General features: G+C 42.3%; 1 protein-coding gene across 1 annotated transcript; it reads left to right on the forward strand.

The window, feature by feature from the left end:
* The first annotated feature begins 5,262 nt into the window (after positions 1–5,262).
* LOC130283199 (uncharacterized) lies at positions 5,263–21,885 on the forward strand. The gene is made up of 5 exons (XM_056532404.1): positions 5,263–5,337; positions 8,168–8,371; positions 12,362–12,475; positions 13,780–13,836; positions 21,730–21,885. Exons 1-5 carry the CDS (start codon positions 5,263–5,265, stop codon positions 21,883–21,885), a joined length of 606 nt encoding a protein of 201 aa, XP_056388379.1.
* The last annotated feature ends 938 nt before the right edge of the window (positions 21,886–22,823 follow it).

The following is a 22,823-nucleotide window of genomic DNA, read 5'->3' on the forward strand; positions in this document are numbered from 1 at the left end:
ACATCCTGAAAGCCTGGGTACTTGAGCACAAAGCGTTGTACAATCAGATTACACACATGTGCCATGCACGGCACATGTGTCAACTTGCCCAACCTCAATGCCGCCAACAAATTTGTTCCATTGTCACAAACCACCTTGCCGATCTCCAGTTGGTGCGGAGTCAGCCACTTGTCCACCTGTGCATTCAGTGCCGACAAGAGCGCTGGTGCGGTGTGACTCTCCGCTTTGAGGCAAATCAACCCCAAGATGGCGTGACACTGGTGTATCCGGGATGTGGAATAGCACCTGGGGAGCTGGGGGGGGGGGGTGCCGGTGATGTGGAGCGAAACGCAGCAGTGGAAGAGGACTCGGCCGAGGATGTTATGGAAGAGGATGGAGTAGGAGGAGTAGAGGAGGTGGAAGCTTGCCTACCTGCAAGCCGTGGCAGTGTCACCAACTCCTCTGAAGAGCCACGCATTCCATGCTTGGCAGCCGTCACCAGGTTTACCCAATGCACAGTGTAGGTGATATACCTTCCCTGATCATGCTTTGCAGACCAGGTATCTGTGGTCAGATGGACCCTTACCCCTACACTGTGTGCCAGACATGCCATAATTTCCTTTTGCACAATGGAGTAAAGGTTGGGGATGGCCTTTTGTGCAAAAAAATTTCGTCCGGGTACCTTCCACTGCGGTGTCCCAATGGCTACAAATTTTTTAAAGGCCTCAGACTCCACCAGCTTGTATGGTAAAAGCTGGCAGGCTAGCAGTTCTGACAAGCCAGCTGTCAGACTCAGGGCTAGGGGGCGACTTTGAGACATTGTCTTCTTGAGCTCAAACATCTCCTTGACAGACACCTGACTGTGGGCAGATGAACAGGAACTGCTCAAGGCGAGAGACGGATGGTTGAGAGGGGGCAAGGAGGGCAGCAGTGGTTGACCTGGCTGAAGATGCTGGACCAGGAGGAGGATGGCGGCTTTGACTTTGTGTGCTGCTTGTACTGATGTGTTGATCCCATAGGCATTTGTGATGTGACATCATGTGCCTTCGCAAAGCAGTTGTGCCTAGGTAGGTGTTGGACTTCCCACGACTCAGTTTCTTCTGGCACAGGTTGCAAATGGCCTCGCTGTTGTCAGAGGCAGACACACAAAAAAAAATGCCACACTGCTGAGCTCTGCGATGACTGCATTCTGGTGGTAGCAACAGCATGCGTTGATTGGCGTCCCGTCTGGCTGACCCTGGGTGCTGATGCATGCTGTCTGACTGTGCCACTAGCTACTTGCAACGACCTCCCCCTGCTTCCAACTCGTCTCCTCCTCCTCTCTGTCTCCCCATCTGAACTTTCCCCCTCTTCTTCTCTTCTAGCGGGCACCCACGTGGCATCCACGGACACATCGTCATCATCAACACCTTGACCACTATCTGACACCTCAAGAAAGGAAGCAGCAGCGGGTTCAACATCATCATCACACCGTACGTCCATATGTATAATGCTGCCTTACTGAGACATATCCCTGTTAACTACATCCTCTGGCAATAATGGTTTTGCATCACTCATGTCTTCAAACTGATGTGTAAATAACTCCTCTGACGGATCAAGTAAAGCTGCTGTGGTGCTAGTGTTGGTGGTGGCGGCAGGCGGGTAAGTTTTAGCATGAGAGGTGCCCGAAGCTAAGCTAGGGGAGAAGGACGGTGCGTCAAGGTTCCGAGCGGAAGCTTTAGTAGTAGATTGGGTGTCTTGTGATAGACAGTCAACTAAGTCCTCAGAACTTTGGGGGTTCAGGGTACGTGGCCTCTGAACACTGGCCATTCTAGGGCCAAAGGGAATCTCAGCACCACGACGGCCCCTGCGGGGTGGCCTTCCTCTGCCTGTCATTTTTTTGGTTAAATTTACACAAGTGTCACACCTAATGTGATTTGCACTAGGGTGACACAATTTGCCCTGCAGGCAAGAAAAATGGCAACTGTGACGTGAACTATCAGTGACGGCTGATTTTATTTAACAGCCAAAAAAGGTATTTTTTTTTATTTGCACAACTGTCGCACCTAATGTGATTTGCACTAGGGTGACACAATTTGCCCTGCAGGCAGGAAAAATGGCAACTGTGACGTGAACTAACAGTGACGGCTGATTTTATTTAGCAGACAAAAAGGGAATTTTTTTTTAATATGCGCAACTGTCACACCTAATGTGATTTGCACTAGGGTGACACAATTTGCCCTGCAGGCAGGAAAAATGGCAACTGTGACGTGAACTGACAGTGACAACTGATTTTATTTAACAGACAAAAAGGGAATTTTTTTTTTGTTTGCACAACTGTCACACCTAATGTGATTTGCACTAGTGTGACAATGAGCAAAAAAACTTGCCAGCGGAGTTCCCCTTTTAAGCAGTGGTCCCCAACCAGGGTGCCTCCAGCTGTTGCAAAACACGCGGACTGATATACTTTAGCCCTTTGAATACTGTAGTAGTTAGTTGCTTTAAAGAAAAAAAGCTTGCCAGCGGAGTTCCCCTTTTAAGCAGTGGTCCCCAACCAGGGTACCTACAGCTGTTGCAAAACACACGGACTGATATCTTTCAGCCCTTTGAATACTGTAGTAGTTAGTTGCTTGAAGGAACTTAAGTTTGATTCTGGAGTACCCCTTTTAACCAGCGGTTCCCTCCCAACCAGGGTGCCTCCAGCTGTTGCAAGACTAATGGACTGATATCTTTCAGCCCTTTGAATAATGTAGTAGTTAGTTGCTTGAAGGAACTTAAGTTTGATTCTGGAGTATCCCTTTTAACGTGCGGTTCCCTCCCAACCAGGGTGCCTCCAGCTGTTGCAAGACTAACGGACTGATATCTTTCAGCCCTTTGAATACTGTAGTAGATAGTTGCTTGAAGGAACTTAAGTTTGATTCTGGAGTACCCCTTTTAACCAGCGGTTCCCTCCCAACCAGGATATCTTTCAGCCCTAAAAATGGCTTTTTTGGGTGCTGTCCTTAAAGCAGATGTTACACTAGTGCTTTAGGAGTAAACTGGACCCTGAATACACCACCTAGCAGCAACCTAGCTATCACTTTCCCTATACAGCAGGAGCAGCTTCTCTAACCCTCCACTTCCTAAGCCTGCAGCATGCTGAATGAGGCTAAAATGGCATCCATGCAGGAGGTAGGAGGGTCTGGAAGGGAGGGACTGATGCTGATTGGCTGTAATGTGTCTGCTGACTCTGACTCACAGGGTCAAAGTTTACTGCAATGTTAAAGTATCGGGGGTGGATCGAACTTCACATATGTTCGCCCGGTGATGCAAAAGCGAACATGCTAAGTTCGCCGGGAACTGTTCGCTGGCGAACAATTCGCTGGCGAACAATTCGTGACATCTCTATCTGACACCTCAAGAAATGAAGCAGCAGCGGGTACAACATCATCATCACACCGTATGTCCATGTGTGTAATGCTGCCTGACTGAGACATATCCCTGTTAACTACATCCTCTGGCAATAATGGTTGCGCATCACTCATGTCTTCAAACTGATGTGTAAATAACTTCTCTGATGGATCAAGTAAAGCTGCTGTGGTGCTAGTGTTGGTGGTGGCGGCAGGCGGGCAAGTGGTAGCATGAGAGGTGCCCGAAGCTAAGCTAGAGGAGGAGGATGGTGTGTCAAGGTTCCGAGCAGAAGCTTTAGTAGTAGATTGGGTGTCTTGTGATAGCCAGTCAACTAAGTCCTCAGAACTTTGGGTGTTCAGGGTACGTGGCCTCTGAACACTGGCTATTCTAGGGCCAAAGGGAATCCCAGCACCAAGACGGCCCTGCAGGCAAAAAAACTGGCAACTGTGACGTGAACTGACAGTGACGACTGATTTTATTTAACAGCCAAAAAAGGTATTTTCTTTTAAATTTGCACAACTGTCACACCTAATGTGATTTGTACTAGGGTGACACAATTTGCCATGGAGGCAAAAAAAAATGACAACTGTGACGTGAACTGACAGTGACAACTGATTTTATTTAACAGCCAAAAAAGGATTTTTTTTTAATTTGCACAACTATCACACCTAATGTGATTTGCACTAGGGTGACACAATTTGCCCTGCAGGCAAAAAAAATGGCAACTGTGATGTGAACTGACAGTGACGACTGATTCAACAGCCAAAAAAGGTATTTTTACAAGCCTGATGGAAGAAATATGCAGTGGTAAGGAAGAAAAAAAACCTTTTCAAAGGGCGCTGCTGTTGTCCTGGTGAGATGAAGATGAAAAGTCCGAGGCAGAAGTATTTTGCAAGATATAGCTTCTTTATGGGTGTAGAATCATAGCAAGCAGGGATACAGGCTAGATAACGCGTTTCGGGGGACAGCGCCCCCTTCTTCAGATCAGTGATAACAACTGGTGGTGCTTACATGGTATATATACATTTAAAATGGGCGCCAAACATAAGGGGGAGGGGCTACAGTAAACAGGGGCACATACTGTAAAGGCATGATAAATACATCAAAATAGACATGCAAATCATGAAAACCTATTCTGACACATAGAACAGCCTGATGGAATGGAGCTATTACAAAAACTCTAAATAAAATCATTGGTGAACAGTAGGTAATATGCGAGCATCTGGAGCCGCTGGCCGCAGCTCCGGAGTGTGCGGCGGAAGTGGCCGTTGCTACAGACACGTATCCATGCAGTCTGTCGGAAGCGTCCGGCCAGAGTGCGTTGCCCGGGAGACGCACGACGCGCAGAGGCGCAGCGCGTCACGGGCAGCGCTCAGGAGGCCGGCTCACCCGTGATGACAGGCACTGAAGTCCCTCGCTGGAACCCACAGGAGGGAAAATGTCAGGATGATAGTATATGATGAATAGGCAGTGGTAGTTAATGTGTATAGACGTCAATAAAAGTGTCACTGAATATGGACATCTTGAACTAGAGCCAGTGAGGTGGCAATGAGAAAAGTGGGGGGGGGGGGGGCTTAAGGGGTGGAGGGAAAGTAATAAGGGGGGGGGGGAACAATGGGCAGAAACAGAAAAACGATCTATGATGGTAGAAATAATAATGAAAATAAAAATAAATAAATATAAATAAAAATAAAAATAGAATTAGAAATAAAAATACATTTTTTTTATTTATTTATTTATTTATTTATTTTTTATTTATATTTATTTATTTTTATTTTCATTATTATTTCTACCATCATGGATCGTTTTTCTGTTTCTGCCCATTGTTCCCCCCCTTATTACTTTCCCTCCACCCCTTAAGCCCCCCCCCCCCCCCCACTTTTCTCATTGCCACATCACTGGCTCTAGTTCAAGATGTCCATATTCAGTGATACTTTTATTGACGTCCACTGCTTTTATTACTGCTTTTATTACTGCTTTTATGAAGAGGTGAGTAGAAGCCTTGACAGAGGAATGGCTGTGGATATAGTGTTTCTGGATTTTGCTAAAGCGTTTGATACTGTACCTCATAGACGTCTGACAGGTAAGCTAAGGTCTTTGGGTTTGGAAATTTTAGTTTGTAACTGGATTGAACACTGGCTCATGGATCGTACCCAGAGAGTGGTGGTCAATGATTCGTACTCTGATTGGTCCACGGTTATTAGTGGTGTACCCCAAGGTTCTGTACTGGGCCCGCTGTTGTTTAATTTATTTATCAATGATATAGAGGATGGTATTAACAGCTCTGTTTCTATCTTTGCAGATGACACCAAGCTTTGTAGCACGGTACAGTCTATAGAGGATGTGCATAAGTTACAAGATGACTTGGATAGACTAAGTGTCTGGGCATCCACTTGGCAAATGAGGTTCAATGTGGATAAATGTAAAGTTATGCATCTGGGTACTAATAACCTGCATGCATCGTATGTCTTAGGGGGGATTAAACTGGCAGAGTCACTGGTAGAGAAGGATCTGGGTGTACTTGTAGATCACAGACTACAGAATAGCATGCAATGTCAGGCTGCTGCTTCCAAAGCTGGCAGGATATTGTCATGTATCAAAAGAGGCATGGACTCAAGGGACAGGGACATAATACTCCCCCTTTATAAAGCATTGGTACGGCCTCAACTGGAATATGCTGTTCAGTTTTGGGCACCTGTCCATAAAAGGGACACTGCGGAGTTGGAAAGGGTGCAGAGACGGGCGACTAAACTAATATGGGGCATGGAACATCTTCAATTGTTTAGTCTTGAGAAGAGATGTTTAAGGGGGGATATGATAAACGTATATAAGTATATTAATGGCCCATACAAAAAATATAGAGAAAAACTGTTCCAGGTTAAACCCCCCCAAAGGACGAGGGGGCACTCCCTCCGTCTGGAGAAGAAAAAGTTTAGTCTCAAGGGGCGACACGCCTTCTTTACTGTGAGGACTGTGAATTTATGGAACAGCAGGAACAATTAACAGCTTTAAAACAGGATTAGATACATTCATGGAACAAAATAACATTAATGCTTATGAAGAAATATAAAATCCCATTCCTTCCCCAATATCGCGCCACACCCCTACCCCTTAATTCCCTGGTTGAACTTGATGGACATATGTCTTTTTTCGACCGTACTAACTATGTAACTATACTATGTAACTGTGCCTTTACAACCCTGTGTGTGCCAAAGTACCTTATTGCTTGGAATCTGCCCAGTGATTAAGTAAAGTTTATCTTCAAGTTACCAAAGAGTCTGGATCCTCATTACCGCACATAACATCACGAGTACATCCCCAGACACTACTACCCTGAGCTGGCCTGGACTACTTATTACCCTCGCTGGCACCAAGCACATAGGGGCCAATGAAATACAGATATTATCCTATTATTAATATTGACCTATTACTATTGATCCAGACATGGAACAGAGCAGTTTTGTTTTAGAAAATGTTACCATGAAATATCTGAATAATGCGGTTAGCATAATTTTCTAGAAGAAGTTATTACGGGAAATACCATTTGTTATGAGTTGAGATGAGCAAATTTTTGAAAAATTCGACTCGGCCGATTCGTAGGATAAAAAATAAGTCGATTCAATCCTAATAAATTCTCTGCAAATTTTTAGTAATGTATTTTAATAATGTGTTTAATAAAGTGTGTGTGTTTCACTTTTTTTCTCTATTTTTTTTACATTTTTTAGGTACTGCTACTACTCCCAGCATGGAACAGACTGTTCCATGATCGGAGTAGTAGTACCTGTGCTAATAGACAGATTGCCCTAGGTGTCACTCCTGACACCCACTGCGATCGTCCTGTAAAATGTATAGATGCGGGCGGCATTCTCACATCTAGATAGGACGATCTCATCTCCTACACTCGCATCTCTGGACTATACTCTGGCCGGCCAGTGATGTGAATAGAATTCACATCACTTATTCATATTTCCCACAGAGAGCTGTGATTGGCCAGATGGATCCCGCTACTCACAGCTCTCTCTGGGAAATATAAATAATAGGTATATATACGGCATATACTCATACTACAGTGGGACCAGAGAAGAGCGGCTGGCCGCCCACATCTATACATTATACAGGACGATCGCATCGGGTATCAGAAGTGACACTCGCTGCGATCTGTCTATTAATGCACTTACTACAGCTCCCAACATGGAGCAGAGTGTGCTCCATGTTGGGAGCAGTAGTACCTACAGTTAAGGACAGGTCACAGTAAGTGTCACTCCTGACACCTGATGCAATCGTCCTATCTATTGCAGAGATGGGAGCACAGGAGAAAGCTGCTCGCATCTATTCTTTCTACAGGACGGTTGCAGGGGTGTCGCTAATGAAGAAATTTGTTATTTAGAATCGAGTCAAAGTTCAGATTTGGTTTGAATAAAATTTTTCATGAAATTCGGAACAAATTCGACTTTGTCGGATTCGATTCGCTCATCTCTAGTTATGAGCATTCTTTTCATTTCACTCCAAATCTGCAGTGGACCGTATTGAATGAGACAAATATATGACAGCACTAACCAGCATAATACTACAGTAATGTTACTATTTTCAGGGGAGGAGTCAGGGAATTGGATATTTATGGACTTTGACTTTATTACAGTTTTATAGAAGTTGATGCAGCATTCCATCTGTGCCGATCATGCTCTGTGGTCATAAAACAATTGGATGTAATCTTGTTTAAGAGCAAGGTTTCGATTTCACAACCAGCTTCAGTATTTTTCTATTGCTTCCTGTTGTTTTCGTCTTCCCAAGTGCTGATGACTTTATTCCTTTTCTACAGCACATTGTATGTATGGCTTCACAGACAAATACTGTCCATTTCCATGACCCTGTAAACATCAACAGACTGCCTCCGCTACAACAAAATGTAGACCCCAGGTGGGGTGAGCCTCTGCCTGAACCTTACATCAATTCTTCTCCTGGTTACAATCAGAGAATGGCTTTTCACCCAGTCTTTCTGATGTCAAAACCCAGAATGCGTGGGGTAAGTGCCAATCTTATGAAATTATTAGTATTTACAAATAATAACATTACATATAATAGCATCTTACCTAATGACTCTGTGTAGCAATGATTTTGTGTTTGAAAAATATCAGCATTGGTCAGAATGTGTGCTGCTGCAGTAGGTAAAATCGTGGTTTGGGTAAGAGAACCTCTCAATATAGGTAAATTAATAACTAGCTATATAGATTACATATGGATTTTAAACCCCTGGCAAAAAACACAAAATCACCACACTTGTTCACCCCGTTTTTTTTACATAAATCACTGATACAAATAAAATCAATAAAAATACCAATGGTTGATTATCAGCTGAACATTCTATTATAAACCTAAAAATGGCATCCTTTTTTTTTCCCAAGATCAAGTTAAAGGGGTAGTCCAGTGCTAAAAAACATATTCCCTATCCTAAGGATAGGGGATAAGTTTCACATGGTGGGGTGTCCGACCGCTAGGGCCCCCCACGATCTTCTGTACGGGGGCACCGGCTCGCTGGCCAGATAGCAGGTGTCGACCACCGCACAAAGGGGCAGCTGACACGCACCCTCAATACATCGCTATGGCCGAGCCGGATATTGCCGAAGGCAGCACTCCGGCTCTGCCATAGAGTTGTATTGAGGGGGCGTGTCAGCCGCCGCTTCGTGCGGTGGTCAACACGCCCCCTTCCCACAGGCTGCCGGTACCCCGTACGGGAGATCACTGGGGGGCCCCAGTGGTCGGACCCCCCGCGATCTGAAACTTATCTCCTATCCTTGAGATAGGGTATAAGTTTTTCAGCACTGGATATCTCCTTTAAAAAATATCGAATCACTCAATATTATGGAACAAATTATTAAATCCCATTGTAAATTGTATTTCATAAACAAATGTCGGGACAAGTCTAAAAATGCAAATAAGTCTGCTGTTAAAAGGAAAACTGCTTGTCAAGCCCATATCAACTTGTGGACTTCATGTCTATGGGAGGAGGAATGACAGCTATTTACTAGCGTCATGCCCCCTCCCATACACATTAATGGAGGGAAAGGAAAAACAAAAAGACATGCGCCCCTAGTGACATATGTAAAATACACCAAAAGAATTGATAAAGGATAAATAAACTCATCCTGTCCAGTTGCGCTAAGAGCACAACGTCTGTAAGCATGTAGAATAATATAATATCAGGTCCTGCCGCTATGTTCCTCCCGATTCCAGAGGCAACAGGTTCCAATGTGGTTGACTAGGAGAGTAAGCATCGAAAAATAGGAACTCCGAACACAAAGAGCACAGACAACGCCACTCACCATTCAGGAACTGCTTTATTGAAGTAGTCGCAGCATAACAGGTACAGGCAGGTCAAGCGGTGTGGAAGCGGGGTTGCCCCAGCTTCCACACCGCTTGACCTGCCTGTACCTGTTATGCTGTGACTACTTCAATAAAGCAGTTCCTGAATTGTGAGTGCCATTCTCTGTGCTCTTTGTGTTCAGATTGCCCTTGTCTCTCATAAACTGAGCACCAGCGCATCAGAGTTTTCCTCAGGCCGGACAGTTCTCCACATTGTATAGTCTCATCACTTAGTGACATTGTATAGTCTCATCACTTAGTGACGCTAGTGCCGGATTCTCCTCCTACCTTCTTGAAAAATAGGATCTGGTTCCGGTCCAAGGTGAAATACCTTGCGGCATAGATCAGTATATAACTCTAAACTATTTATTAAAAGCACCCATCTATGCATTTCTGTCCCAGTTGATGCACTTTATCCTGAAGAAGGGCCCAATCCGGGCCAGAAATGCATAGATGTGTGCCTTTAATAAATAGTTAACAGTTATATACTGATCTATGCCGCAAGTTATTTCACCTTGGACAGGATCCAGCGCTACACCAGTTCCTATTTTTTGCTGCTTACTCTCCACATGGAGGGGGCGTGGTGTGACATTGAGGCTTCAATCTTTCATGTTCAGAACACCGCAGCGCCGGCCCTGAGATCGTTGGGAGGTCCCAGCTATCAGACATCTTATCCCCTATCTTTGGAATAGGGGATAAGATGTCTTGGGGCAGAGTACCCCTTTAATATGAAATTGGCCTTTTAGCTAGGAAATTATTGTATTGAAAACAGAGCCCAAACATTTTTAAGAGAACTTAAATATGCACCACTAATCTTTTACATAGCCTAGAGACTTGTCAGAAGTTTTGACTGGTTAGGGAAACTATGAGCTAAGATTCCCACGATCAATGGAATGAAGGGCAACACACACTCAAAGACTTGACATCAATAATTATCAAACAGTAAGCAAGTAGATCTGCCAAACAATGTCCATGCAAGTGCAAATCAGTGCACACAGTACAGTGCACACATACTAGTGTACAAATATTTATACCATACTTTGTATACGAAAAACAATAGGGTCCAAGTACAGTGGCAAACCTTGTAACAAAAAAAAAAAAAAAACAATTGTAAAGTAGTGGCATGTAGCTATATCAGATAATATTGTCCACATATTTTCACACCAGTACAAATATTTTGGGGCATATTGTGCAAAAAACTGTGTTAAACAATGTGAAAATAGCAGTGTCATATAGTATAAAAATAGCAGTGCCATATAGTATAAAAATAGCAGTGCCATACACTGTTAAGATAACAATAACAAAAAACAGCTAATAAGCTAATAATACGAAAATAACAGCTCATATAGAGTAAAACTAACAACACTATATCCTAATATGTTTTATACAATACATAAAACAGCAGCACTAACCTATGTCCATACATCGTAGGTGTGCTATTTAGTGAGTAAATGATAGTGAGCAATCTCCCACATGCCCATCTTAAAGGAAGGTGCTTCCTTATATTGAAGACCAGAGATATTTGTCCAAACCCTGAGGAGCACACACCCTAATTACTTCTAAATATGGTCCGAAGCCATTTACTTATTTAAAGATCATGGTCCTGCCTAAAATTTCCAGCGCTAGGTGTTTACCCATCCAAACTTACAGGAACAGTTCAGATCAGTAGATAGTGGAAGAACAAGTTAAATTCTTGAAATATTTGGTTTTACAGCTGCACTGCATTTGGTGAGTGCCATCTGTTCTCTTGCAAAGTGGATATTACTATGATAGCATTTCTGCACTCTTCCAGGATTGAGCACCTCTAGCAATGCAGTTGCACCTATGTGTACCCATACTCAGGGGGAGATTAATCAAAACCTATCCAGAGGAAAAGTTGCTGAGTTGCCAATGTCAACCAATCAGATCACTTCTTTCAGTTTTCAGAGGCCTTGTTAAAAATGAAAGGAGCAATCTGGTAGGTTGCTATGGGCAACTCAGCAACTTTTCCTCAGTTTTTGATAAATCTCCCCCATAGACTCTTGCCAGCAACTCCTCGGTGTTCACATTGCACAGTTGTGCCGATTGCTGTACCTACTTACCAGTAATTCATGGTATGTTCACACAGTTAAAGGAGTTATCCAGGAATAGAAAAACAGAGCTAATTTCTTTCATAAACCAATCCCTGTCTGTCTCCAGGATGGGTGTGGTTTGGCAGCTCAGTTCTATTGAAGTGAATGGAGCCAAAAGGTAATAAATACCACACACAACCTGGGGACAGACGTGGATCTTTTCCTGGATAACCCCTTCAATAACAACCATGTGTGTGAACTACCTGTTTTTGGAAGCATTTTTGGAGGCTTTTTTCTCATTCTCAGGAGATCGTGGGGTGGGAGGGGGGCTCCCAGCCGTCAGACCCCCAAAATCGACTACTTATCCCCTAGGGGATAGGTTAATTTTGGCTGCAGTACCCCTTTAAGATTTCCATGGCACATGTTTACACCAAATTTGCCAAGTGCTTGATGCAGCTGAATTTCTTAAAAAAAACATGGCCTAATGCAGACATGGTCACATATTATGATACAGTTAGGATTGGGGAAATGCAAGGAAAATACTGAAAAGAAGACAAAAAAAAAACAAATAAGTAAGTAACACGATTTGTTACATTTCTCAGCTTACACAGATTGGTGTGGCGCATTTGCAGCTTGCACTTGGAATTATCCTAAACTTTTTTGGTGAACACATTTATACTTGGTTCAGTTATATCATCTTCTGGGGACCACCATTTGTAAGTATTTATTTGTATAGCTATTTATCTATCGTTCATCTATTTCAGACCCTGATGTGCTAATTTACAATGTAATACAAATTTTAAGGGCTTTAATTCAGTTTCTACTTTATATGGCACAAGTTGTTGACTCTTAAAGCTCAGAAAATGAAATATGGAAGATTTAGAAATATTGGCAAAGAGCTTTTAATATGCCTATATATTTAAACATTTTACTGGGGCCTTCCATTCTGGCATCTAAATCTATCTTGTATGCTATGAACTTTAACACTGTGAATATACTTGCGCCATTGCACACTATTTTCACTGGTAAAACTAATATAAGAGAGCAGTTTATATGTGGGCTTGTATGGGCTAGCATTTATTACTGTTGATATTAACTATTATATATGATCTCTTTCAACCAGTACCATTCCCCTACAATCTGAATAGGCAATCAACTTCACGTTGATAGCCGCCAAGAGTTCTACTACAATTTGTAGAAAAGTAGGACCCACTCTCCATTAGTAAATACCTAAAAGAGTAAAGATATGAGCATAGTATCTACAAGATGGTAGTCTCTGTGGTGGTAAGTGGCTTTACCAATACTCACATAAACCTCAGTTTCAGTATGCCTTCTTTTGGTTTGCAAAGACAGTCAATGTGCCGATTAAGCCAACCATTGCCCACAATAGTGATTCATATAAGTCATATCCTGTGTGGAGATCAGTAGTGATCCAGAGATTGTTGGAATGGCAGCAATAGGGGATCTGGTAGGTTACATAGCTACATAATTTCAACATTGCTATGAACGCTTGGCCGCCACAAGCCAGTAGACCCTTGTGAGACAGGTTAGTTTTACCCTACTGATGATAGTTACATAATTTGTAAGGCTGAAAAAAGACATACTTCCAGTTCAGCATATTACCCTGTATCATTCAGCCTATTAACCCTATAGTGTTCTATCTAGTACCTTATAGTGTTGATCTAGAGGAAGAAAAAGAAAACATGAAGTAGAAGTCAAATTGAGCCAATCCATGGATCAAAGTTCCTTTCTGGCACCAAATTGTAGTTTTTGTTTTAAATACACATTAGGATGAATTTAAAAAATGTGTTATTCCAATGTTCAAGTAATTGCACTATACATCAGAAGTCTCCGTGTATGAGAATGTCTGGTATCATTCATAGTCATTCTCACTTCCATCCAGCTTTATGTAGAGAATGGCCTGTGATCTACTCTCCACTCCACTTTATCTATTCTATACTGCAGGATATATTAAGTAATTGTGAATTGATGAGTTATTTTGTCTTTTTCTTTTGCATAGTTGATCTGCTCTGGATTTCTGGCTGTTGCTGCTCACGGCATTGTCTCCTCCAAGTTGGTAAGCATAAGCTACACTAGTGAATATTCATGACAATAATATGGTCTTAATTTATGCAAATATATAAGGTTGATTCAAAACAAAAGTAAAGACCAAATGATACACAGAGCCTATACTAATATAAAAAGAAGTGTGGTGAGTGGGTGTAACAGGCTATTGGGATTAGGTTGCGCAATTGTCAAGTTCCTGCTGCCAGAAGCAGGGTTATGTATGAAGGCTGAAATGTGTGATGAGTTGTAGTATCTTGATATGTTTTCCCGCAAACCACTACTTCAAATAAGCTGTAATCCATACAAAAGGCCCCGGAAATAATACCTCTAAAGACAAGGTTTATAGAAAAAAGAACTTGTTCTTACATCTGGTGCAGATCCAATACAGAGAAATAACACTTTGGGACATTGCATATTTGAAATACAGCACTTTGTGGTTTGAGAAGCTTTTGGTAATTTGCCAAAGTCACAGTCCAAAAGTCATTTAAAGATATAAGACTTGATATTAAGAGACTTGTAGTTCTCCTTAGATTTAGATTTACTTCTCCCTTGTTGTATAAGACTCAGAGACTAAGTCTACCCTGGATATCATATGATCCCCCAGCTTGATCTTCACTACAATTTGGATGAGACATAGTTGAAGATTTAGACCTGCCTTGTTTCTCCCTTGTGGTACATGTTAGAGGCTATGTATTAGCATTATACGATCCTTTTTGGCATAGCCCAGCTTGTCCTCCACTGCACTTGAGATGAAACTTGACCAAAATATTTTTTCTCTTGGGCTTGAGGCTGGAACATTGCACTAAATGTCGAATTTATCTGAGTAAGCTATCAGGGGTTTTCATGGGGCTGTACCATGGTGAACTGTGCAAGGATCCCTTTCTCTTTTTCCTGTGATGTTATAACTATGTACAAGTCTGCACTGTGTTTACATGCTGCACTTCCTCTTCCTGTCCCATCATACCCAGCATGCCAAGAGGCTATGCTCTAATCTCCCCCCTAAGATTTGCCCAGTACTGCCCTTTCACTGCTCTAGACTTCTTTCACTCCACCCGCCAACACCTTTACACACTATATTTGCCAACAATCCTGAATTTGCCAGGACTGTCCCTATTTTGTAAGGGTAAATATTTGATCCTAGGCACTGTCCTGACAGTATTGCTTTTTATACAGCTGTTACTTATTGGTTTAATAGTCCAATAGATAACAGCCAGCAGAGAGTGTTCTGCATGCTAAATCCAGCAGCCCTAAACAGCACTGGCTCTGCCTCTACATCCTATTTATCTTTGCCTGTGTGAAGAACCGGACCTCCATCCTCTTCCTGCTCTTAGTAGTTGGGTGCCAGAAATCCACCGGGGGTAGCACTGAAGGGTAGTGTCAAGACCAATTGAGTTAGTCCTCTCCAGCTCAACCTTCCTAGTAGATTTGTGCAGTGTCTGTATCTATGACTGTAGTTGCCCCATATGGTTTAGCATTGTCATTATAATATGGGCTTTGTTATGAAGATATTGTGGATAGAACAAAAAGACAACAAAAGCGCAACAATGTGCCGTTATTCTGATAAAAAAAAGTGGAGAAAGGCAGTTGATAAGTTCTGCTCACCTGGTAGTGTTATGCTTAGAGCACAAAACCTATTGATGCATTTCGCCCAATCTGTGGGCAGATAGCCGTGGTGCAGCCAGGAGCTAACCCGTCCGAAGATCGTCTCAGGACGGTTGTGCATGCAGGGATGGATCCACAAGAGAGGACAGAAAAAGGATGCTCCGATCGGCGCTTCACCGTAGTGTTCGTGGCAGGTACCGAATCAATGGAAGAGATTAGAATCACGGGATGCGTGAAATAAAATGTGATTTATTGGATGCAGCACTAGGAATACATATTTCAAGGGGTTGGACCCCCTCTTCGTCAGGTCCGATGATTGGTTTATTACACATAGCGTCATTTTACACATAAAAAAACGCGAAAGAGAGCGGTGAAGTTAAATAACATACAGATTGTCATAAAAAACATGTGCTATAATACAACAAATTTACAAATCCCTTGTAGCATATGCGTTCAGAGTAAAAAAGAATCAGAATTAAACACTTAAAAATAGAGAGGAGTTTATTACACATTTAGTTGCTACAACCGAGCATGACAGTCGGTCTTGCCTACTGTTCCTGTCAGCATACGCCTGAACTAAAAGAAAGCTGTGTTAGAGCGCCGTAACAGCTCAGAATCCGCAACAGCATTAGACTGGGCTAGAGCTGTATGGGAGATGGCCGGATCAGGAGCACTGGGAAAAGGCAGAGCAGAGGCATAACTATGATGTCTGAAATGTTTCCCTCCAACTCGCAAAACTCGAACAGAGCTGGCAAAGTAGGTGTTCAAAATACGTTTAGGAAAAATGTAAGAAACACAGAAAAGAGAATTTTAGGGTTCATGGAAACTCATATTGAGGAATACAACTGGGCAACTGCAGTGAGTGGAGGGCATAAATCCAGAACATGTTATTAGTGTAAGGGGGAATGAAATCTATTGTGTGGCAGTGTGGCAAGGAAAGGGTGTATCTCCCTTGCTAACTCTGGAGAATGCTCCACCTGTGGCCTGATTAATGAGGTATCAAGAAGGGGAAGTGTGTGTAAAAGGAAAGGAAACAGAATAGTTGGGGCTCTCCCTGGGAAACAGCATGTCACTGTAGGCAGAGACACTCGAACCGTGTTGAGGAAGCACACAGCCGGAGCTGTGAGTGGTCCAAGAAGTGGTGTGAACTGTGAGTAGCAGTTGTGAGGGTAGCTCACCAGTTAGTAGTCAGGGCATGCTGATATGTGTAGTCAGTGACCAGACAGTCTAGGATTTTATTTTGTTCCTGTGTTATGTTTGTTTTTCCCCTGCAACCTGTCTAAATAAAGCTGGCAAGGCGCCAGACTTGCATGAATAACCGTTATCTGCGGGTTCATTGAGTGGAAACGTGTCCCGTGGCAGTGTTTAGGAAGATCCCGGAGCTATCCCCAAGGAGGAATCCTTAAAATTGGTATAATGGATATAACATTTTCAATCTTATCTTCATCTTGATGGAAAAGGGCGATGTGTTTTGAAAGGCTGTGTTTCATTAAGCATTTTTTATTATTACTGCGATGTTAATTGAGGGGAAGATGGAAGTTGAAGCTTCTGAGTGGTGTACCCCACATACTGCTTCCCACACTTTCAATTAATCAGGTAAATGATATAAGATGATTGACACGTCATGTTGTATTTGATTAAAAATTGTTCTCCTGTTTGGGTACTAGTAAACAAGTTTTTTTTTTTATTCTATTGTCGTGCAACGCAAACAACGTGGCCTTTTACATCTATATGCACCTAAATTGGAAGGTATGCATTTATAAGATGAAATGTCTTTTGTCGCTTTTCTGCTGCGACTGGGTGCAATGATATTTCGCAAGGATGGTGCCCTCAGGAAAGTTAAACCAGGTTTGTCCGGTAAAATGCTAGAAAAAAATGGGTCAGCTTTTAGAATTCCCCAGTGTTTATTTAAAATATTTCTAATCTTGTGGTGACCACCCGAGTAGGTGGCTGTAACATTGGTGTCATATTCGTATCCAGATTTTTTTGGCTGCTGCTGTTTTCAGTGATATTTTTGGGTTTTCTTTTCTATTACCTTTTTTCACTGATTCTTTATCTCCCAACGTTAAATCTGATACGTCAGGGATGACAGAAGGTTAGACAATCATCCTGGGTGAGTGATGTTTTAAAAAGGGCATCTTCTACAAATTTTTGGGGATATCCTTTCTCCAAAAAACGGGTTTTTAAAATTTCGGCTTGTTGAAGAAAGGTGGAATCTTTGCTGCAATTTTTCCTGATCCTCCGGAACTGTCCATATGGCATATTTTCTCTCCCCTTGCGATAGTGGCCGCTGAGGAATGGAATGTAACTATTAGAATCAACTGGTTTAAAATATGTGGATGTGATGATGTGGTCGTCTTCATGTCCAATAACCCTATGGAGTCTGGGGAGTAATTCAGTGGTGAGGGAAATGCCCCAATCATTACTGTTGATTTGTCAATTTGTTCAATAGTGCCTCACCATAACAGGAACCCTAAAATTCTCTTTTCTGTGTTTCTTACATTTTTCCTAAACGTATTTTGAACACCTTTTTTATCGGCTTGGTTCAAGTTTTGCAAGAAACATTTCAGACATCATTGTTATGCCTCTGCTCTGCCTTTTTCCCAGTGCTCCTGATCCGGCCATCTCCCATAGAGCTCTAGCCCAGTCTAATGCTGTTGTGGATTCTGAGATGTTAATGCACTCCAACACAGCTTTCTTTTAGTTCAGGCGTATGCTGATGGGAACAGTAGGCGAGACCGACTGTCATGCTCGGTTGTAGCAACTAAATGTGTAATAATCTCGTCTCTATTTTTAAGTGTTTTATTCTGATTCTTTTTTACTGTGAACGCATATGCTACAAGGGATTTGTAAATTTGTTGTATTGTAGCACATGTTCTTTATGACAATCTGTATGTTATTTAACTTCACCGCTCACTTTCACGTTTTTTTTATGTATAAAATGACGCTATGTGTAATGAACCAATCATCTGACCTGCGAAGAGGGGGTCCAACCCCTTGAAATGCGTAGTCCTAGCGCTGCATCCAATAAATCATATTTTATTTCACACATCCCGTGATTCGAATCTCTTCCATTGATTTGGCACCTGCCACGAACACTAAGGTGAAGCGCCGATCGGAGCATCCTTTTTCTGTACACTCTTGTGGATCCATCCCTTTGTTATGAAGAGGGATACATGGCTGATTTAGCCATGTATCACTGTGCCCACATAATACCCGCAGTGCTGAACAATAAAGGTCAGCTAGATAATACCCCTAGTAATGTATCAGCAATAAAGCAGTAATTTAGGGGAAGTTCACATTTCAACCAATGCAAATATCGTAGCACACCTCTGCCAGATCCATTGCTTTCAATGGACTGAACATAGTCTAATAGCAACTGTGTTTGGTCTAGTTCTAAGCATATATGACTTTGAGTCCCAACCCCCTGCAAAAAAAAAGTATACACTTATTAATGGACCAAATGCAGTAACTTTTAGGCTATGAATAATCAATTCCAAGGAATTCTTTTAGGGAAAAAAAAGGTACATTCTGTTAAATGCCACCCATGATAAACCACACCGACAAGCCCAACCCCCTAAAAAAAACACACCCCACTAAACCATGCTCTGTCCAAGCCTGGCAACATTTATTTTTAGTGTAACCAGCTCAATGTGAAGAACCAATCATCACACACAGAAGGTAAACAAAGAAAACATTTACATATTTCCATATATCTTAATCCCTTGTATACACATCTATACATCTGTATATACATATATGTCTAGTTAAAGATTTATATGCTGTATTCAGGGCCAAGGCCAGAAGGGACAGAGCAGGAGAGATAGCAATATTGCATGGTACTTGGTGAGATTGGGACAAAGCAGGAGAGACAGGAAGAGTGTGGGTAGGGGGGATGGGGAAAAACCAGTGGACACAGAGAGAAAAGAACAGAGCAAAGGAGATGGGACAGTCAGATGAAAGATGGGGACAGAGCATGGGACATGGGCAGATTGGCACATAGTAACATAGTTCATAAAGTTAAAAAAAGACCAGAGTCCATCTAGTTCAACCTGTTAAGGTTGGCTGCGGTTTAGGCCTTAAAATGTTCATGACTGACGCCGTATACTGCTGAGTGTCGACACAAGAAGTATACACCAGACAAAAAGTTTGTATAAAACTCTTTCTCAGCAGGAAGCTCAGGAGCTGTCCCAAGGAGTTCTAAGAGTTCTGTTTATTACACGGAAGTACATTGGTTTTTGCATTTGACAAAAAGGATAGCTTAGTTATCACATCAAAATCATCATGCTATTTTTGATTGGTTATTTGAGTATTGCGTCTGTGTATATATTAGCATATTTAAGCATTCATTTCTCTCTTGGCCAAAGTTCACTTATGCTGCCCTCTCACTCTCGTACGGGAAAATTACGGATTTCTCTGTCCTTCTGCACAGTCTATATCTCTTCAAATATTTTGTCTTCCAACTTTCAGCTTCTTCTTATCTTGCTTCTTTTGGCCTCGTTCCAAGGTCTTCATCTTAGTCACAATCAAGCTAAAATGTCTCATAAGGAAAATAATGTTTTTCTGCAGCATATTAGCATATATCTCTAATATATATATATATATATATATATATATATATATATATATATATATATATAATCGATCAGTAATCAAAATCATAAGGGTCATCCTTATCAAACCTCTATTCCTAATGAGTCCCTATGTAAGGAAAAAATCCATATACTAGAGGTAAAAATTCCTTCCCGATTCCAATAGCTGGGTATCTAGGACAAAACTGAAACATGGTCAGATGGAGGCAAAGCATGGGACATATGGGGATGACTGGAATTGTGGTAGGATCAGACTGTACAAAAAAGCAACTATGCCTGTGTAGATGAAAATCCCTGCACCGAACCTTCATTACAGACAGGGGCAGCACTGCCCGGTTTCTGTAGATCTTTACAATAATAATTCCTTAAGATATATATATATATACATATATATATATATATATATATATATATATATACACACGTATATGGGCTGCATTACCAAACACAACATGAGAACAGGCATGGCAATATGGGGGAGATTTATCAAAACCTGTCCAGAGGAAAAGTTGACCAGTTGCCCATAGCAACCAATCAAATAACTTCTTTCATTTTTTAAAAAGGCCTCTGAAAAATAAAAGCAATCTGGTTGATATGGGCAACTGAACAACTTTTCTTCTGCACAGATTAAAATATCTCCCCTATGTTCTGAAAAAAAGCAGACATATTTTTACAAACCTTTCAAACCCTTTTGTGGTAACTGGTGTGATTAGGGCAGATGTTGTTACCCTAGGGGCAAATGGAATTAACCCCTTGTATTCGTGACTCCAGGGCATGGTTTATTCTCGATACCACCCAAAGGTATGCCACTGGATCCTGGGCTAGGCATTGGGGCAATGATGACTCAAACGCCAAGTTACAGAAAATGGTAGCTCTACTGAGGGTAGACAGATGGTAAAGTCTATACAGTTCAGGCAGGGCCCACGGAGGTGATCAATGACTCAGAGACCTTAAGGGCTTGCTGGGACGTGTAGTAGGACTGGACAATTTAATGCAGGCCACACTGACTTGACAGTTGCTGACAGGGACTGACTTGATTTGACTGATGACTGACAAAGTAATGCCTGTAGCTTACTTGCAATCGACTGTGGCTGCAGACTTGGCTTGAGGCCTCCTTTGACTCTGGACACACACTGCACAACTGCACTGCACTGGACCTAAGCCAGAAGCAAGAGAGCACAGAGGCTCCACCAAAGGGTTTTATGGGACAGACTCTGGGGAGCCCCATTGGTCACTCTAAGGTCATCTGGTCAATGATACCTCCTGGGTAACAATCACATGACATATCACATGGTACATTTCTTAAAGTAACACCATATTATATAACAACATACATTGTAAAACAATATATATTGTAAAATATATATAGGGGGGAAAGGGGGGCCCAGAGGACACTGAAGGTAGTCTGCTGGACAGGGCAGCAAGGGTACGAGATAACACCTCCCATACTGGGCCACCACACGTTTTTTATACAGTATCTGATATATACAACACTTCCACAATGCATAGCTCATTTTATTATTAACTGAAGCCGGAGCAGTATTATACTTTGCAGTTGTCATCCACACAGAAGATGTAAAAAGAAATACAGGTAACGGATCTGTGCAGACAGAACCTCCAAGACACACCGCTCTCTAGTAACACGGCACAATAATTCAGTACAAGTGCAAATAAAATATTCACGCTTAGAATTTTCTCCCCTAACACAGGTCAGAGCGTGCAACGTCTTCCAGACCATCAGTATTCTCATCTCTATTTCTGGGCTAGTCTTATCCTGCATTGATGCATACAGTATTTATTCATGTTCTGGGAATTGTGGAAATGTAAGTATCACAATTGATGGTGACAATTTTCAGGACAAATGACCTGGTACTGGAGGATTTTGACCACCACAGATTTTAATATTGAGGGTGTATTCTCATGTACAGTATCCTGGGCAAATTTCATACAGAGGATTTGAAGCTGTGTTCAGTCATTTGGTTTACATTGTCATCTGCAGCATAAAATCTGCAGCTTCACATCCTGCCCATCAAAAATGCGCAGGATATTGTATGTGTGAATAGACCCTTAAGTATCCCAAAACTACATCTTATTACTTTGGGACTGGAAACACCACTGATTCTGCGAAGAGGAGTCTTCTGTGTCCTCCTATATGAATGGGACAGAGAACTACATACTGTATGCTTGGCTACCTCAGCAGTCTAGCTTGGCTACCTTCAGCACATGCATGACTGTCCCTTCATTCACACTGGGACCTCCACCAATCGCTTATCCTGTGGATAGGTGATGAGTTGTTACTTTGAGATAACCCTGTTAAAGGTGTACTCTGGCCCCAAGACATCTTATCCCCTATCCAAAGGATAGGGGATAAGATGTCTGATCACGGGGGTCCCGCCGCTGGGGACCCCCACAATCTAGCATGCAGCACCCACCTGTAAGTACTGCCGGAAGCGCTGGAGGCTCTCAGTCTTATGCATGCCGACCACGGGGATGGAGTATCGGGATGTCACGGCTCCGCCCCATGTGTGATGTCACGCCCCGCCCCCTCAATGCAAGTCTATGGGAGGGGGCATGACGGCCGCTTCCGGCAGTACTTACAGGAGGGTGCTGCATGCTAGATTGCAAGGGTCCCCAGCGGCGAGACCCCCGCGATCAGACATCTTTTTCCCCTATCCTTTGGATAGGGGATAAGATGTCTTGGGGCCGGAGTATCCCTTTAAATGTAATAGTTAGACATTACATTAGTGAAAGCCATGAAAAGGCAATAGCTTTATTTATAGTGTAAAAAGAACTCACAATATGT

Source organism: Hyla sarda, chromosome 7, assembly GCF_029499605.1.
Source record: "Hyla sarda isolate aHylSar1 chromosome 7, aHylSar1.hap1, whole genome shotgun sequence".
In the NCBI taxonomy this organism is placed as follows: Eukaryota; Metazoa; Chordata; class Amphibia; order Anura; family Hylidae; genus Hyla; species Hyla sarda.